The sequence below is a fragment of the Alligator sinensis genome, unplaced genomic scaffold (assembly GCF_000455745.1).
Source record: "Alligator sinensis unplaced genomic scaffold, ASM45574v1 scaffold321_1, whole genome shotgun sequence".
Lineage (NCBI taxonomy): Eukaryota > Metazoa > Chordata > Crocodylia > Alligatoridae > Alligator > Alligator sinensis.
Window position 1 is genome coordinate 2,237,221 of NW_005841969.1, and position 13,684 is coordinate 2,250,904.

At 44.7% G+C, this 13,684-nt stretch overlaps 1 protein-coding gene across 13 annotated transcripts in view; it reads right to left on the minus strand.

Annotated features, from left to right (window-relative positions):
- Window positions 1–13,684, minus strand: part of ATF2 (activating transcription factor 2) — an 82,334-nt gene that overhangs the window by 43,305 nt on the left and 25,345 nt on the right. For all 13 annotated transcript variants that reach the window (XM_006020806.3, XM_006020805.3, XM_025200496.1 and 10 more), the window contains 2 exons: window positions 12,438–12,566; window positions 147–325 (listed from right to left, as the gene is read on the minus strand). In XM_006020806.3, coding sequence (XP_006020868.1) covers window positions 147–325; window positions 12,438–12,566 — 308 coding nt within the window. The remainder of the gene's footprint in view (window positions 1–146; window positions 326–12,437; window positions 12,567–13,684) is intronic.

A 13,684-nucleotide genomic window follows, 5' to 3' on the forward strand; every position in this document is an offset into this window, starting at 1 on the left:
GGAAAAATACTATGTAATTTCTAAATTTTAGGAAGATTTACTATACTTCAGAATTGTAGGAAAATTAATAAAAATGCAGGCTGTGAAGGAGAGAATATCTTTTTCAAAATCTCTAATAACTTGTTTTACAAAGATGTACAACTTACACTATTGGTCTGTTGGAGGATGGAGCCTGGGTAATGACAGTGCTAGAAGTTGGTGAAGGTATTGCCTGCTGAATAATAACACTTGAGTCAGAACTTGCAAGCAGTACATTAGGAACCTGTAATGAGGCTGGACGAACTATCGTTGAAGTAGGCTGCGCTGTCTGCTGCAGTGGCACTTCCTAGGCAAAAGAAAAAAATTACCATTGCAATTACAGATCATCAAGGCAGTCTGCATAGTGAATATAATTTAGAGAATTGTATAAGTACCTTTTCACATTATATGAGTTACAAAATGCTGAATTAGATGAATTATGGTATTTAAAAAAAATCTGTTAATCTCAAAAAACTATCACAATTTTATGAAAACCTCTTGTTAATCCTACAGTAATACCACTACTACTACTATTAACTAAGGATCTACTCAATTCAAGATTCTGCGGATTTCAGGGAAACATGAAATATGCGGTTGCCCGCAAAATCAACTTACAAAAATAAAAACTCCCAGTGGTAGCCAGCAATCCTTGCTGTTGCTGTGGCCCAGCCTTGCAGGCCGTTTGAGGTTGGGGGGAGAAGGGGGCTGGCTGGCAGGACGGCACCAAGGGCAGTAGTTGCCTTGCCAAGGGCTGCTCTGCCTGGCTCAAGCTACACAGAAGATGGCAGCCACCCTCTCATCCCTCCTTCCCCCATAGGGACATAGACACCTACCTTAATGGATTGTTTTTATTAAGGTAAGGATAAATTAGAATTTCTAAACTTTTTCTACAGGTCTACATATAATTTACTTTGTTGTATATTGTGTATGAGTGCATCCAGGAAATATACATGGAATTTGCTATTTATACCATAAACAATCTGTGAAAATTGTTTAGTTTCTCCATGATTTAAGTGGACTCCTAATAATAATGCTGTTCCAATCAGGTGTTGGGTATTATGACAACAAGCCCAGAAGACTGTCAATCAACATAATGTTACTGTTTGACTTGTTCTTGGTAAACAGATTCTTTCAGAATGCTCTTTATTAGTTTCATAATTCTCTCTGCTCCAACATGTTTACTTGATCACTAAAACAAAAGGGCCATATTAACAAAAAACCCAAAAAAACTATTTATATCGCTCACTTCTTTTAAAAAGTAATTTTCTCATTTAACATAGGTGAAAAACCTCTCATGAGATTCAATGAGAAAAGCCTGTTTCTCATTTAACATAGAATGAAAAATCTCTCTTGAGATTCAATAGTTCTTCCATAGTCTTGAAAAATACTAGAATATACCCACACTAGTGGCTTGACAGAGGGAAAGATTTGAGAATAGAAGATAAACTCTTTGGTAATGAGCAAGAAGCGTTAGGGAACTGAGTTAGGGACCAGGTTAGGGAACTTCTGGAGGGGCAGGACATGTTCAACTCAGCAGGTCCAGCTGCTCTCCACCCCAGGGTTCTGAGGGAATTGGCAGAGGTTATCACAGGGCCCCTGGCATAGCTTTACAAGCACTCGTGGTGTTCTGGCCAGGTTCCAGAAGACTGGAAGAAGGCCAACGTGGTCCACATTTTCAAAATAGGGAGGAGGGAGGACATGGGCAACTATAGGCCCATTAGTCTTACTTCGATCCTGGGGAAGCTCTTTGAGAAAATTATCCAGGAGCACATCTGGGAAGGGCCAGCAGGGAGGAGGATGCTTAGGGGCAACCAGTATGCATTCATTAGGGGCAGGTCCTGTCAGACCAACCTGATTGCCTTCTATGACCAGGTCACAACATCATTGGACGCAGGTGTCGCGGTGGATATTGTCTTTCTGGAATTCAGGAAGGCCTTTGGTACTGTATCCCACCCCATTCTTATTAAAAAGCTAGGTGACTGTGGCATTGATGCCTACAGTCAGCTGGGTCGCAAATCAGCTGAGGGGCCACACCCAGAGAGTGGTGGTGGATGGGTCATATTCGACCTGGAGGGATGTAGGCAGTGGAGTCCCCTAGGGCTTGGTCCTTGGGCCTGTACTGTTCAATTTCTTGATTAGCAATTTGGACGAGGGGGTGAAAAGCACCCTGTTCAAATTCGCTGATGACACCAAGATTTGGGGCGAGGTGGGCAAGCTAGAAGGGAGGGACAGGATACAACTGGACTTGGACAGGTTACACGGGTGGGCAAATGAGAATAGGATGGGATTCAACATGACAAGTGCACTTGGGCAGCAAGAACCAGCAGCATACCCACAGGCTGGGGAACTCCATTCTCGAAAGCACAGTGACAGAAAGGGATCTTGGAGTCATTATCGATTCCAAAGCTAACATGGGCCGCCAACGTGAGGACGCGGTCAGGAAGGCTAACCACACCTTGTCATGCATCCATAGATGCATCACAAGCAGGGCCAAGGAGGTGATCCTCCCCCTCTATGTGACACTGATCAGGCCACAGTTGGAGTACTGCGTCCAGTTCTGGGCGCCGCACTTCAGGAGGGATATGGCCAGCATCAAGAGGGTCCAGAGGAGGGCCACACGCATGATACGGAAGCAGCAGGGCAGACCCTACAAGGACCTGAACCTGTTCAGCCTTAACAAAAGAAGGCTGAGAGGGGGCCTGGTGGCTGTCTATAAACTTACCAGGGGGGACCAGCGGGGAATGGGAGAGAGACCGTTTCCCCGAGCACCTCCCAGAGTAGCAAGGAATAACGGCCATAAGTTGTTTGAGAGTAGGTTCAGGCTGGACATTAGAAGGTACTACTTCACAGTCAGGGCGGCTAGGATCTGGAACCAACCTCAAAGGGAAGTGATGCTGGCTCCTACCTTGGGGGTCTTTAAGAGGAGGCTTGATAACTGCCAAGCTGGGGTCATATGAGCCCAGTATTCTTTCCTGCCCAGGGCAGGGGGTTGGACTTGATGATCTACTTAGGTCCCTTCTGACCCTACATCTATGAATCTAAGTGAATAGAACTGACAAGGGTTATAACTGCCAATCTCAGCTTTATGACAACCATTAAAAATATTTTAAATAAACCCATGCCCCCATAAGCACTTTGCAAGAGTTGTAAAAACAGTGTTTTCCTTAAACAACATGGGACCCTGTAAACTGTGCTATAACAGTTAAACAGCTCCACTAGTGAAGCAACATGGCAAACTGGAAATGATATGGCAATGTTAATTTTTACAAAACAAAAACCTTTAATTTTACTGAAATATCAAAAAGCACAATAAAATTGATACATATATTAAATGTATATTATATTCCCTGGATCAGGGGACCTGAATAGGGTGAGAGAGAGCAAACCAAGATGGATCTAGGATGAAAGCCCGCTAATTGGCTAGGGACAGGCATTCAAAGAGGTGGAGCCTGAATTGATCCAATCTTTGCACTTTAGTCTAACCTGGCTAGAATGAACCAATTTGCAAGTGAACAGACATTTCCTCTGGACTGAGAACATGCAGGCACATACCTGCAGCTGCTCAGGCCAGGAGCTGGGGGGGCACTAGAGTGTGTCCTCTGCTGCAGGTATGCTGGGAGGGGGGCATGGCCAGCCTCGGCAGTAGCTTGAAGTGAACTGGTTAGGGAGGGGGTTTAATCCCCTTCCCTGTCCCACCAGCACAGACCCGAGCCAGGATTTGCCTTGCACTGCTGCAGCAGTGGGGGCGCAGCCAGACGCTGACTGGCATATGTCCCTGAGGCAGAGGGGGCGGGAAGAGGGGTTATTCCCCACTCTGCTCCCTCGGGACCACAGCCAGCATCTGCCAGACCCAATCACCACTGTTTGCTCCCTGCCTGGGGCAAGCGGCAGGATAAGCCCCCTCCAGACACTGGAGGAAGAGGGGAATAACTTCTCTCCCTACCCTCTCACCTAAGAGGCCCTGCCGGCCAGCCTCTGGCTGTGCCCCTGCTCTGCCACTGGAGCAGCGAGGGGGCAGGACCCTTGATGGAGGCAGCACCCTCTGTCATGGTGTCCGGGGAGCACAAGTCTCTTTCCGGCAGGGGGGCCATGAGCTGGGGGTCAGAGCTACCACAGACTGTGTGGGGTGAGTGGTGGCACTGGGACTTGGAGCAGTGGCCATAGTCCCCCAAGCCCCTCCACCACCACTCACCCTGCACAGGCAGCAGCAGTTTTCCCCACCCTGCAGCTCGGCCCATCTGCAGAAAAGAGGCTCACACTCCAGGACACTGTGACAGGGGCTGCAGCCCCCATCATGGCCACTTGCCCCTCACTGCTCTAGCAGCAGGGCCGAGGAATGGCCAGATGCCAGCTGGCAGAGCCACTCAGGCAAAAGGGCCGGGAGGGGGGGGTATTCCCCCCTCCCTCCAGTATATGGCGGAGAGGGCAGGAGGGGGCTTAGCCCGCCGCTTGCCCCGTGCAGGGAATGAGTGGTGGAGGCAGAAGTTCGGGCGGGCAGACCCCACTGAGCTCTCCGGAGGGCAGAGGGGTTAATAACCCCACTCCTGCCCCCCCAACTAAGGGGCCCTGCCAGCCGGCCTCTGGCCATGCCTCTGCCCCTGCCTCTGGAGCGGCAAAGGGGCAGGAACCGTGACAGAGGCAGCACCCCGTCATGGTGTCCTAGACTGTGAGCCTCTCCTGGCGGGTGGGCCTTACTGTGGGTCAGGGAAAGCTGCCTCAGACTGTGTGCTGCAAGTGGTGGTGGCGGTGCTGCAGGGGGATTTGGGGGGTGATGGCCCCCTCCAAGCCCCAGTGCTGCCACTTGTCCCACACAGTCCTCAGCAGCTCTGCGACTCCCCACTCGTGGCCCCCCTGCCGGGAAGAGGCTCACACTCTCTGGACACAATGACAGGGGGTGCTGACCACATGAAGGGCCCTGCATCCTCACCATTCCAGTGGCAGAGCCAGGGTACCGGCAGGGCCCCTTAAGCAAGGGGACAAGGCGGGGGGTTATTCTCCCCTCCCTCTGGTGTCTGGCAGACAGGACAGGAGGGGGCTTATCCCATGACTCGCCCTGTACAGAAAGCGGATGGTGGTAACAGTTGGGGAGGGCAGACCTCGGCTCTAGTTTCCCAGGGACAGAGGGGCTGAATAACTACTGCCCTGCCTCTGGGGGCCATGCTGGCCAGCATCTGGTCATATCCCTACCCCTGCAGCAGCGATGGGGGTGGGAGGGGAGCACCAGGCAGATCCCAGCTTGACTCCATGCCGGTAAGACAGAGAGGAAGGAATTAAACCCACTTTCTGGCCAGACTACTGCCGGGGCTGCTCCCCCCAACCCCCGGCTGGAGCAGCCAGCAGAGAAATGCAGGTCCATACTGGTGGGCCAGGGGAAGGAGGGGGACAATAAATCTCTTCTCTGCTCCGTTCTGGGGCCAGCATCTGGTCAGGCTCCCCACCCCCCATCCCTGCTCCAGCTAGGGAGCAGAGAGGCAGCGCCATCCCTGCTCCGCTGGAGCAGAAAGGGCAGTTCAGACGGCATGCCGGGATGCTGGGGGACTCTGGTTTAACTTAAACCAAGAAGGAGTCTGGGATAGAAGTTATATAGTTATGATAGAGTGGTTTGAACCAGATCAGTTAAGTCTGATACAACATTCAACCAGGTTTATCTCAAGCTCGTTTCGGCTCTTTTGAAACTGGTTTATGTGCACTGAATTTATGTTCTGTTGCAGGTTTAAACCAGTTTCTGATCACTTAAACCAGTTTATGTGTAACTTCTGTCCCTAGCTCCTGAGACTGAAATCACTTATGGGTTGAGGAGAGAGGATCACCACCAAAAACTCACAAAGCTTGAGATCAATTCCTAATGTGAGATCCTAATTTGGCCTTGGAAGTACACATAGCAGCAACAGACAGGACACTTTAAGTTAAAGTTGCTACTTCTCCTTGTGGGCGTAGGACTTCTTCTGCAATTACCTATGTCTTTCTGTCTTTGTGAGACGCAATTACTGCAATGTGTTCTACACAGAATTTACATGTTAAGTCTATGATAAAAATTCAGCTAGCAAAGACTTCATCTGTCTACTTACAAAATGGTGTACCCTGTAGGCTACACTGGCATACACTTATTTGAGTGAAAATGATATTGTTGAGATTGATCTATAAATTCCCACATAGTAAGAGACCTGACTATCAAGAAGGCAAAATTAATATTTCTCCATTGTGTTTTTTTGAACTCAGAAGTGATTTTCCTACCAAATCTTAGCTGGCAACAAGTCTTTTTCAGTGAAAGGGCTGTGAACCCTCCTTCCTACCCAACTGCCTGAAAGCTGCATTTGTTGCTACAATTCTCATAGGTTTTCCCAGAATAATTTCCCCTGAGAAATTTTAATTTATGGTGGATGGGAATGTTTTTAGGATATTAAAATGGTGAATTCTATTTGAGTAGAATGGGGAATTTATTTAGAAAATGATCCAAGAAATATATATTTTTTTAAATATTTGAATGTAGTATCTATAATTCCAGACAGCTATTCCTTAAATTTTAAAAACCCATAGAAAACCAAAATGAAATATGTTAGGTATCTAATGCTGAAAAAAAGGTTAGCTAAGCTAACTTTTTAGAAGCTCATCAAGGCCTTCTATGCAGTTAAACTCTAACTACTGCCTACTGGATCCAGATCTTTGAGAGTGAAGGCAAGCAGCTGCAAAAGTGGCTGAAGTGTCTGACTAGGGAAAATCAGGGAAGAACTGCACAGGAAGTAATCTGCTGTGAGGACTGCCTAAAGGTTAACTGTGGTTTGTTGTACAGAAGGGAAATATAAGTGCTTTGAACTGCTCATAAGCCCTGCAGGAATGGAGCTCTGACCCCGTATAGCTTGTATGCACCAGGTGGCAGCAAATTCCTCCTTTAAGCATCCTTTGCCCAACATGACACCACAGCTTCAACCTATACTGCCCGTCAGCCCCTGAGACATCTGGCAAGTCATGTCACACACTTATTCTGTCCATGCCTCCCACTCTGTCCTATTAATGGCAAGAGTATAACAACTAGCAAAGAAACTCATTAATTCCCTTCTAGGAGAACAATACTGAAAAAGAAGCAGGAAAAAATAACTAACTGGAAAAAAACAACAAGGTGGCAGCAGAAAAAGAAAAAAATTGCATGGCTATTCATATATTCACTTAATCACATTATGCAAATTTATCTGTATGACCAAGACCTCAATACTGATGAAAAATGGGTAATGAAACCATTATAATATTAGGGCATTACACATTTGGCTGTGCCTTCACTGCATTTTAAAAGACAACTACAGTTATTTTTATACTTCTGATGTTTGGAGACTTAAAAAGTACACAGTTATGTTTTTAATTGCCTATTTTATTAAATGAAATTATAGGGTTTTATTTAAAAGAACTCCTCGGAAAACTGCTGCTTGCCTTCCAGAAACAGACTTCAAGCATCAGAGATAATATGTTTTAATACCCCATGCATGTTTACATGAGCTCAAATGCAACATTTGCAACTTACATTTTGTCTTATTTCCAAGCTATTTTCTTTCATCTAATGTTTTGAAAGTTGCATATGAGTGCTAGCTATACCTTGTGCTTTCTACACACTATTTGATAAGAGCTTTAATTGTAAGTTTAAAGTTGAAAATGCTAACAATAGCAGATTATAAATGTAAGCAGGACAAAATTTAAAGGAAATGTGCACAATTTAAAAAAAATAAAAAACCAGAGCATACCCAGGCAATTAAGTGGCATTCAAAAGATTACCCCAAAATTTCTTGTAGAGCTTTTCTATTTCTGTCAGAATGCTGACTTTTAAAAGACATAAGGATATTCTATTCAGAAGCAGAAAGGATCACAGGGATAAATTGTCAGAGTCCTAAAACAATCCTACGAAAGCTCTTTCCTTTACAAGTTCAAACCAATTACAAAGTACCAAAAACCTAACTGAAAATTATTTCTTCTATCAATACAACTAAGTCTTCATCTCAAAACTGCAAGGAAACACTGAAGGATGTAAAGTATTTTAACAAAGACTCTAACTACTTCTAAATTCATTTTCCACTGAAAATGCAAATCTTTGTTTATTGCTTATATTTACATACAACTATTTTGCATCTAAATACAAGTCCATATAATAACTTTCTAGCACTGCTATGTTCCATGTACAAATGGACACACAAAAATACTGTACAATGTTATAACTGAATACTACAGAAATAAATGTTTGGATATAAAATAGCTATATCAATTGGAGAATGAGTATTCTGGCAATTCTTAACTGAACAGAGTTAAGATATACCTCTCCAAAGATTATTAAGAAGAAACTATGTTTGTTTGTTTGTTTATTAAAAATCCCTGAAAGAATAAATTAAGTTTAAAAAATTATTATTTTAAAGCTGAAAGACTTATAGGGAAAGTAAGGATAATTGAACCTATTTGATGTAGAATTTCAACTATTAAACACTGGTATAACTAAAAGGATCTCCCAAAACAGATCTGTCCACTTCTGAGCAGCCACCTCTCTGCAACCCATGGGCTCCCTTGCCCTGTGAACTGTGCAGAATTCCCAGGTTCCCCAACTATGCGGACTGTGCCACTCTACCCCCAGGAATGGGGGCAAGAAGTAGAAGCTGGAGGAGGAAAGGGGAGCCTGAAGACCTTGCCAACATCAGAAGTTGTTGGGGGTGAGTGGTGGCCAGGCAGGAACCTGTGGGCTACAAGTTGGCCAGCCCCATCTCAGAAAACAGAGTAGGAAAAAAAGAAATAAAATGCCAATTTACAGATGGTCGCATAAGTTTTTCTTATGTGAGTAAAGATAATTAGAAGTCTGTTGCACATGCATTAATGGACTGCATATTCTTAAGCAAAAATACTGCCGCAACCAGTCCACAGAACCAATGAAAGCGTGACAGCAACTTGTTTTTTTTAAATCTAGACAAGTCCTGCTTGAAAGAGATGTGCCTTCCCCACTTCAGTAAGAAAACAGGAGGAAAATGCTGAACTCTCACAAGCGACCAAACAGCATCACTCTGCTCACATCTCTTAACTTCACCAGTCCTCATTCAGCAGCAACACATTATGCAGCCCCCTCACCACCAACTCAGTCTGTCTGTACAATCATACAACCAAAAATAGAGATAACCAGGAGCTACAGTACATGATTAAGCAGCAACATTTTCAGCATTGTTTCCAAAATACAATATCATTGAAATTTCAGCATCATGGGTATGTTGTATTTGGTAAAGAACTGCCAAAGAATGATAATACTATGAGAGCATGGACACAAGTAACACTTAGAACAGTTTAAATATGGCTTAAACCTGAAGCAGAGAAATACATAAGCTAGTTAAATCAGTTCAAAGCCATCTGAAACGGTTCAAAAGTGTACCTCAACCATCAAATACTATTTTGAACGGTTCACTGTTATGTGTGGAAACCGAACATTCTGTGATATGGGTTTAGTCAGACCTCCCAGCATCCCATAATGCATCATTCCTCACCCAGCCCCTTTCTCCCCCGACTGTAGCAATTGGCCATTCTGGTATGGAGCCAGAATTATACCGCCCCCCTTTTCTTCCTTTTGTTGGTACTCCTCTTGCCTCCCCACAAAATCAATGAGCTCTCTCGTAGCTCCCTTGTACTGCTTGGTCAATAAAATCTCTCTTTTCTAATAATTAGCTGTGTCCTTACTCCCTACTCAACCATGGCCCCTCCCCACTGCCTCACTCAGCTCCTGGGAACCAACAAGCATGGGGCCAAGCATCTCCTCACCTCTCTCCCCACCAAGTCAGACAAGCACACTGCAGACTTTAGTTAACTGCAGGCTACTGACGTTTATTGAACTCCTATTTAGGAGAAACGAGAAAGCAGAAAACTGAAAACACTCTTGGCCACTCTTTCAGAAAAGTGAAAACACTCACTCACCCCACTGTGCTCTCATAATATGGGTGCAAGCACTCCACCCCTACTTGCCCACTCCAAGACATGTTGGGCTGGATACTCACTCCCATCCCCTAGTGTCATGACCACAGCACTTCACACAACTGTGAACTCATGCATAATCACTGACATTTTGGAATGGTTCAATTGTTACGTGTGTCTACACACTAAGTACTTCTTTTAATGAAGGTAGTAATATACAAAAGTAGAGCTATCATTTAAATCCTTACAACTATTTTCTGGTAAATATCAGAGTGCTAGAATGCTTATTCTTGGGCAGGAAATAAGCTAATTTTGCTAAAAAGAGCAATAGAGGGATTTTAATTTGTGAATTTACCTGCCTCAAAACAACTCATGAATGGCATCTTGAAGTAAATTATTTTAACACTTATTTTGGTTTCCTTTAAATAGCTGAACTTTTCCATTAAACAGTTGCAAGCACGGGGAGTACTTGGAAGAGGAGGTGTCATGTGGCATGCTGCCCCTAGCTTTTAAAAAATTGGACAGGTCTGCTCCAATTTGTAAGGTAAGGAACACCAATAATATAGATATAAGCAGGGATCCAGATTTTCCATTGCCTGCAGTAAAATGTGGATTTTTCAAAACCCAGATTTTTCCCTTTGAAGAAGGAAACCATGGGTTTCCCCTTGCAGACTGGCAGAGCTCCAGCCTACAAGAAGATGCTTGGGGCTGGGGGAAGCAGGGGGAGGGCTATCAGAGGTAGAGGACACCACGTGCATGTGCACACACATGTGGCTGGCAATACAGCCAGGCAGGGTGGTGGGAGCAGCCCTAGCAGCTGGATACAGGTAAGTCTATGGGATGGGGTGGGGGGAGGAAGGTGGGTGGAGGGCCAGAACTTTGGGACTGTCTGGCAACTGCGTGTGGCAGGGTGAGGCATGGGTGGCAGAGGTGAAGGGAAGGGTTATGAGGTGTGTGTATGTGTGCATGTGCGCGCGTGCAAGAGGCGTGTGTGCGCATGCCTCTGACACAACACAGGTGCCTGCCAGCACTAAGCGATGTCCAGGCATTGGGGCTGCAGCAGGGCAGGAGAGTCTGAGGCAGCACTCAGCACCACGGGTGAGTCCAACTCTGCGTCACTGTCAGCTGGGGCCCACCCAGAGGCACCTGTCCCTCCAGCAGAGGAAGGGGATGGTGGAAACCTTTGGGGGCAGTGGCTGGGCTGGCAGCACCAAGGGCTGGTGCCCATGTTCGCGGGGGCAGGGGTGGGGTGGCTGGAGATGCTGCCTGTGGGGTGCAGGGGGAGGGATGGGGGCCAGGCCACCTGGCGCAATTTGTCTCTTACTCCTCCCTCCAGCTCATGCTTGAGCTGGACGGGCTCTGTTACCACCTGCATGAGCTGGAGCACTGCAGCTACCACAAGCAGGATGGAGACCATCTGGAGCCCCGTGCACTACCAGGGCCAGGGGACTGTGGGTTAGGAGTGAGGGGTGCTACCAGCACCAGGGGGGTGGAGGACTGTGGGTCAGGGGCTGTGGGTTGGGAGCAAAGCTGGGTGGGCTGTGGCTTGGGAGTGAGGGGCAATGGCATGGGAAGGGGCAGGGCACTGGCATATCAGGGCTGCACACTGCCACAAAGCAGTGACGAAACAGCTGCAGCTGGACACATCCTGGTGAGTGAAGGTGGCAGGGAGACTCAGATTTTCCATGATAAAAATACCAAAATCAAACGCCAAAATATATAGGTATTTAGAATTTATTTTATTATAAAGATTAAGGCACTGGTAGGCTTCTAAGATGCTTTAATATTGTAAAAATATAAATAAAACATTGTGTTCAACTGATACCTATATATATATATATATAGGTATATATAATATATATATATATATATATTCCATTATATATATAATATAATGGCATTTTATTTTAATAATGGAAAAACGCAAATTTGGGGGGTTTTAAATCAAATAATTTTGAATTTTTAACAGAGAAAATCAGGCTCCTCAGACATAAAGAAACTTTAATTATGCTGAAGGTGACCTCTAAAGGTTTTTCAGAAACTGAAATTTCTTTCCACTTTTTGCTAATTAATAATATGTAAATAGGGCTTTTTAAAAGTTTTGTTCTTAAATGTAGTAATATCAGGAGTGTTAAGTCTTGTCTCTCTTTTTGTTTTTTGGATGACCAGTGGGAGGTGTAAGAGGTAATCAAGAGAGAATTCTTATGAGCAAAGCTTAACTGTAGGGTTGAGGGTTCTGTATCTTTAATCAAGGCTTCCTGAATTCAAAATATTAACCAATCTTCAGAGAAGCCGACAAAGCAAAAATCCCTTCCTTTCCTAAGAACTTAACTTAGAGTTCACTAAGAACTGATTACCTGAATGAGTCATATGACTAATATTAGTATTCAGTATATAGCTGGATCATCAAAGTAGTCCTGATAAATGTTTTAAAAACGCAATGCATCATTCAATGTCCTTTATCAGTGGTAGTTCTGAATCTTGAAAAATAGGTTCCTGACCTTTTCATCACTGGTAGTGGATTCTGGATGAGGTAAAGGACTGTCCTGATGAGTTGTCTCCACAACTGAAGGCTCTTCAATTTTATTTCTTATGATTGGTGTTGCAAGAGGGGAGAGATCTAGTGGCATCTAAAAAAGTAAACATGAAAAGAAACCTGTTCATTTTTCACAAACAAACACATAAAAATCAAATAAGCACCTGAGTAAGGGCTCTACTCTAGACAAGAGGAGAGGTAAACAAAACTTTGCTGGTCACTCTCCCCCTTTTCTCTACCTCTCCACTGAACTCAGCAGCAGAGGAAAGGAGGGGACAACAGGAGGGGATGAGCAATGGTGGCATTCAGGCCTTGGGCTCTGGAACCAAAAAAAAACAGGGGACCAGGCCAGACTCTGTGCCAAGAACTCATGTGCATCACAGTCTAAACAGGATGTGAACACATTGCCAGGCCCTCTGTGCCCCTGCCCTGGAGTACCATATTCCTCTCTAAAATACAGATATCAGAGGGAAAAGAGCAGTTTCGAAAAAAACCTGTTAAAGAATTTCTAAAATTCTTTAATATCTGTAGTCTCCAGAAATAGCACAAGAAGAGTTCTCATGCTGTACACATTTCCAGGATTGATATTGCTACACATATCAGTGTAGGATAGTGGAAGTGAGTGAATAAAAGCAAGTGATTTGGAAGTACAGTGGGCACAGAGAAAGGGTGAGGGGGATAATTGTTTGTTAGGCATAGGTAAAATTTTAATAGGTCTTTGGTGCCTACTTCTATCTTTCTAGCCGAAGAGAAGGCTAAAGGTCTGATCCTGCAAACCCTCGAGAAGGAATAAAATAAATGTAAAGACAACGAATTTAAGCAAAGATAATTAGGAAAACAGAGTGAAACAAGTTAACAGATTCAAACATACCTTTCCTAAAAATTCAATCTGCAAATGAACAAGCTTTCTAGTATTGGTTCTGAAGACCAACATTGTCTTTAAACCAAATGACTTAAATTTCACTTCATCTGACAAAGCGAATATAATTATAACTCATTTAATTTCAAACTGAACTATTTAAATTATTTGGTTGCTTTCTTTTAGTGTGTTAGGGGTTCACTGATAGAGATTTTGGGGGCTGATACTGATAGCCGAGTTTTAAGGAGGCATATCAGTCGACACAGATCCGATTTCCAATATGCAGTCCTGCAGCTTGAAGAGCTGCATCCAGCTGGTAAGTCTGTTGTGGTGGAAGGGGAGGGGGGAGGGAT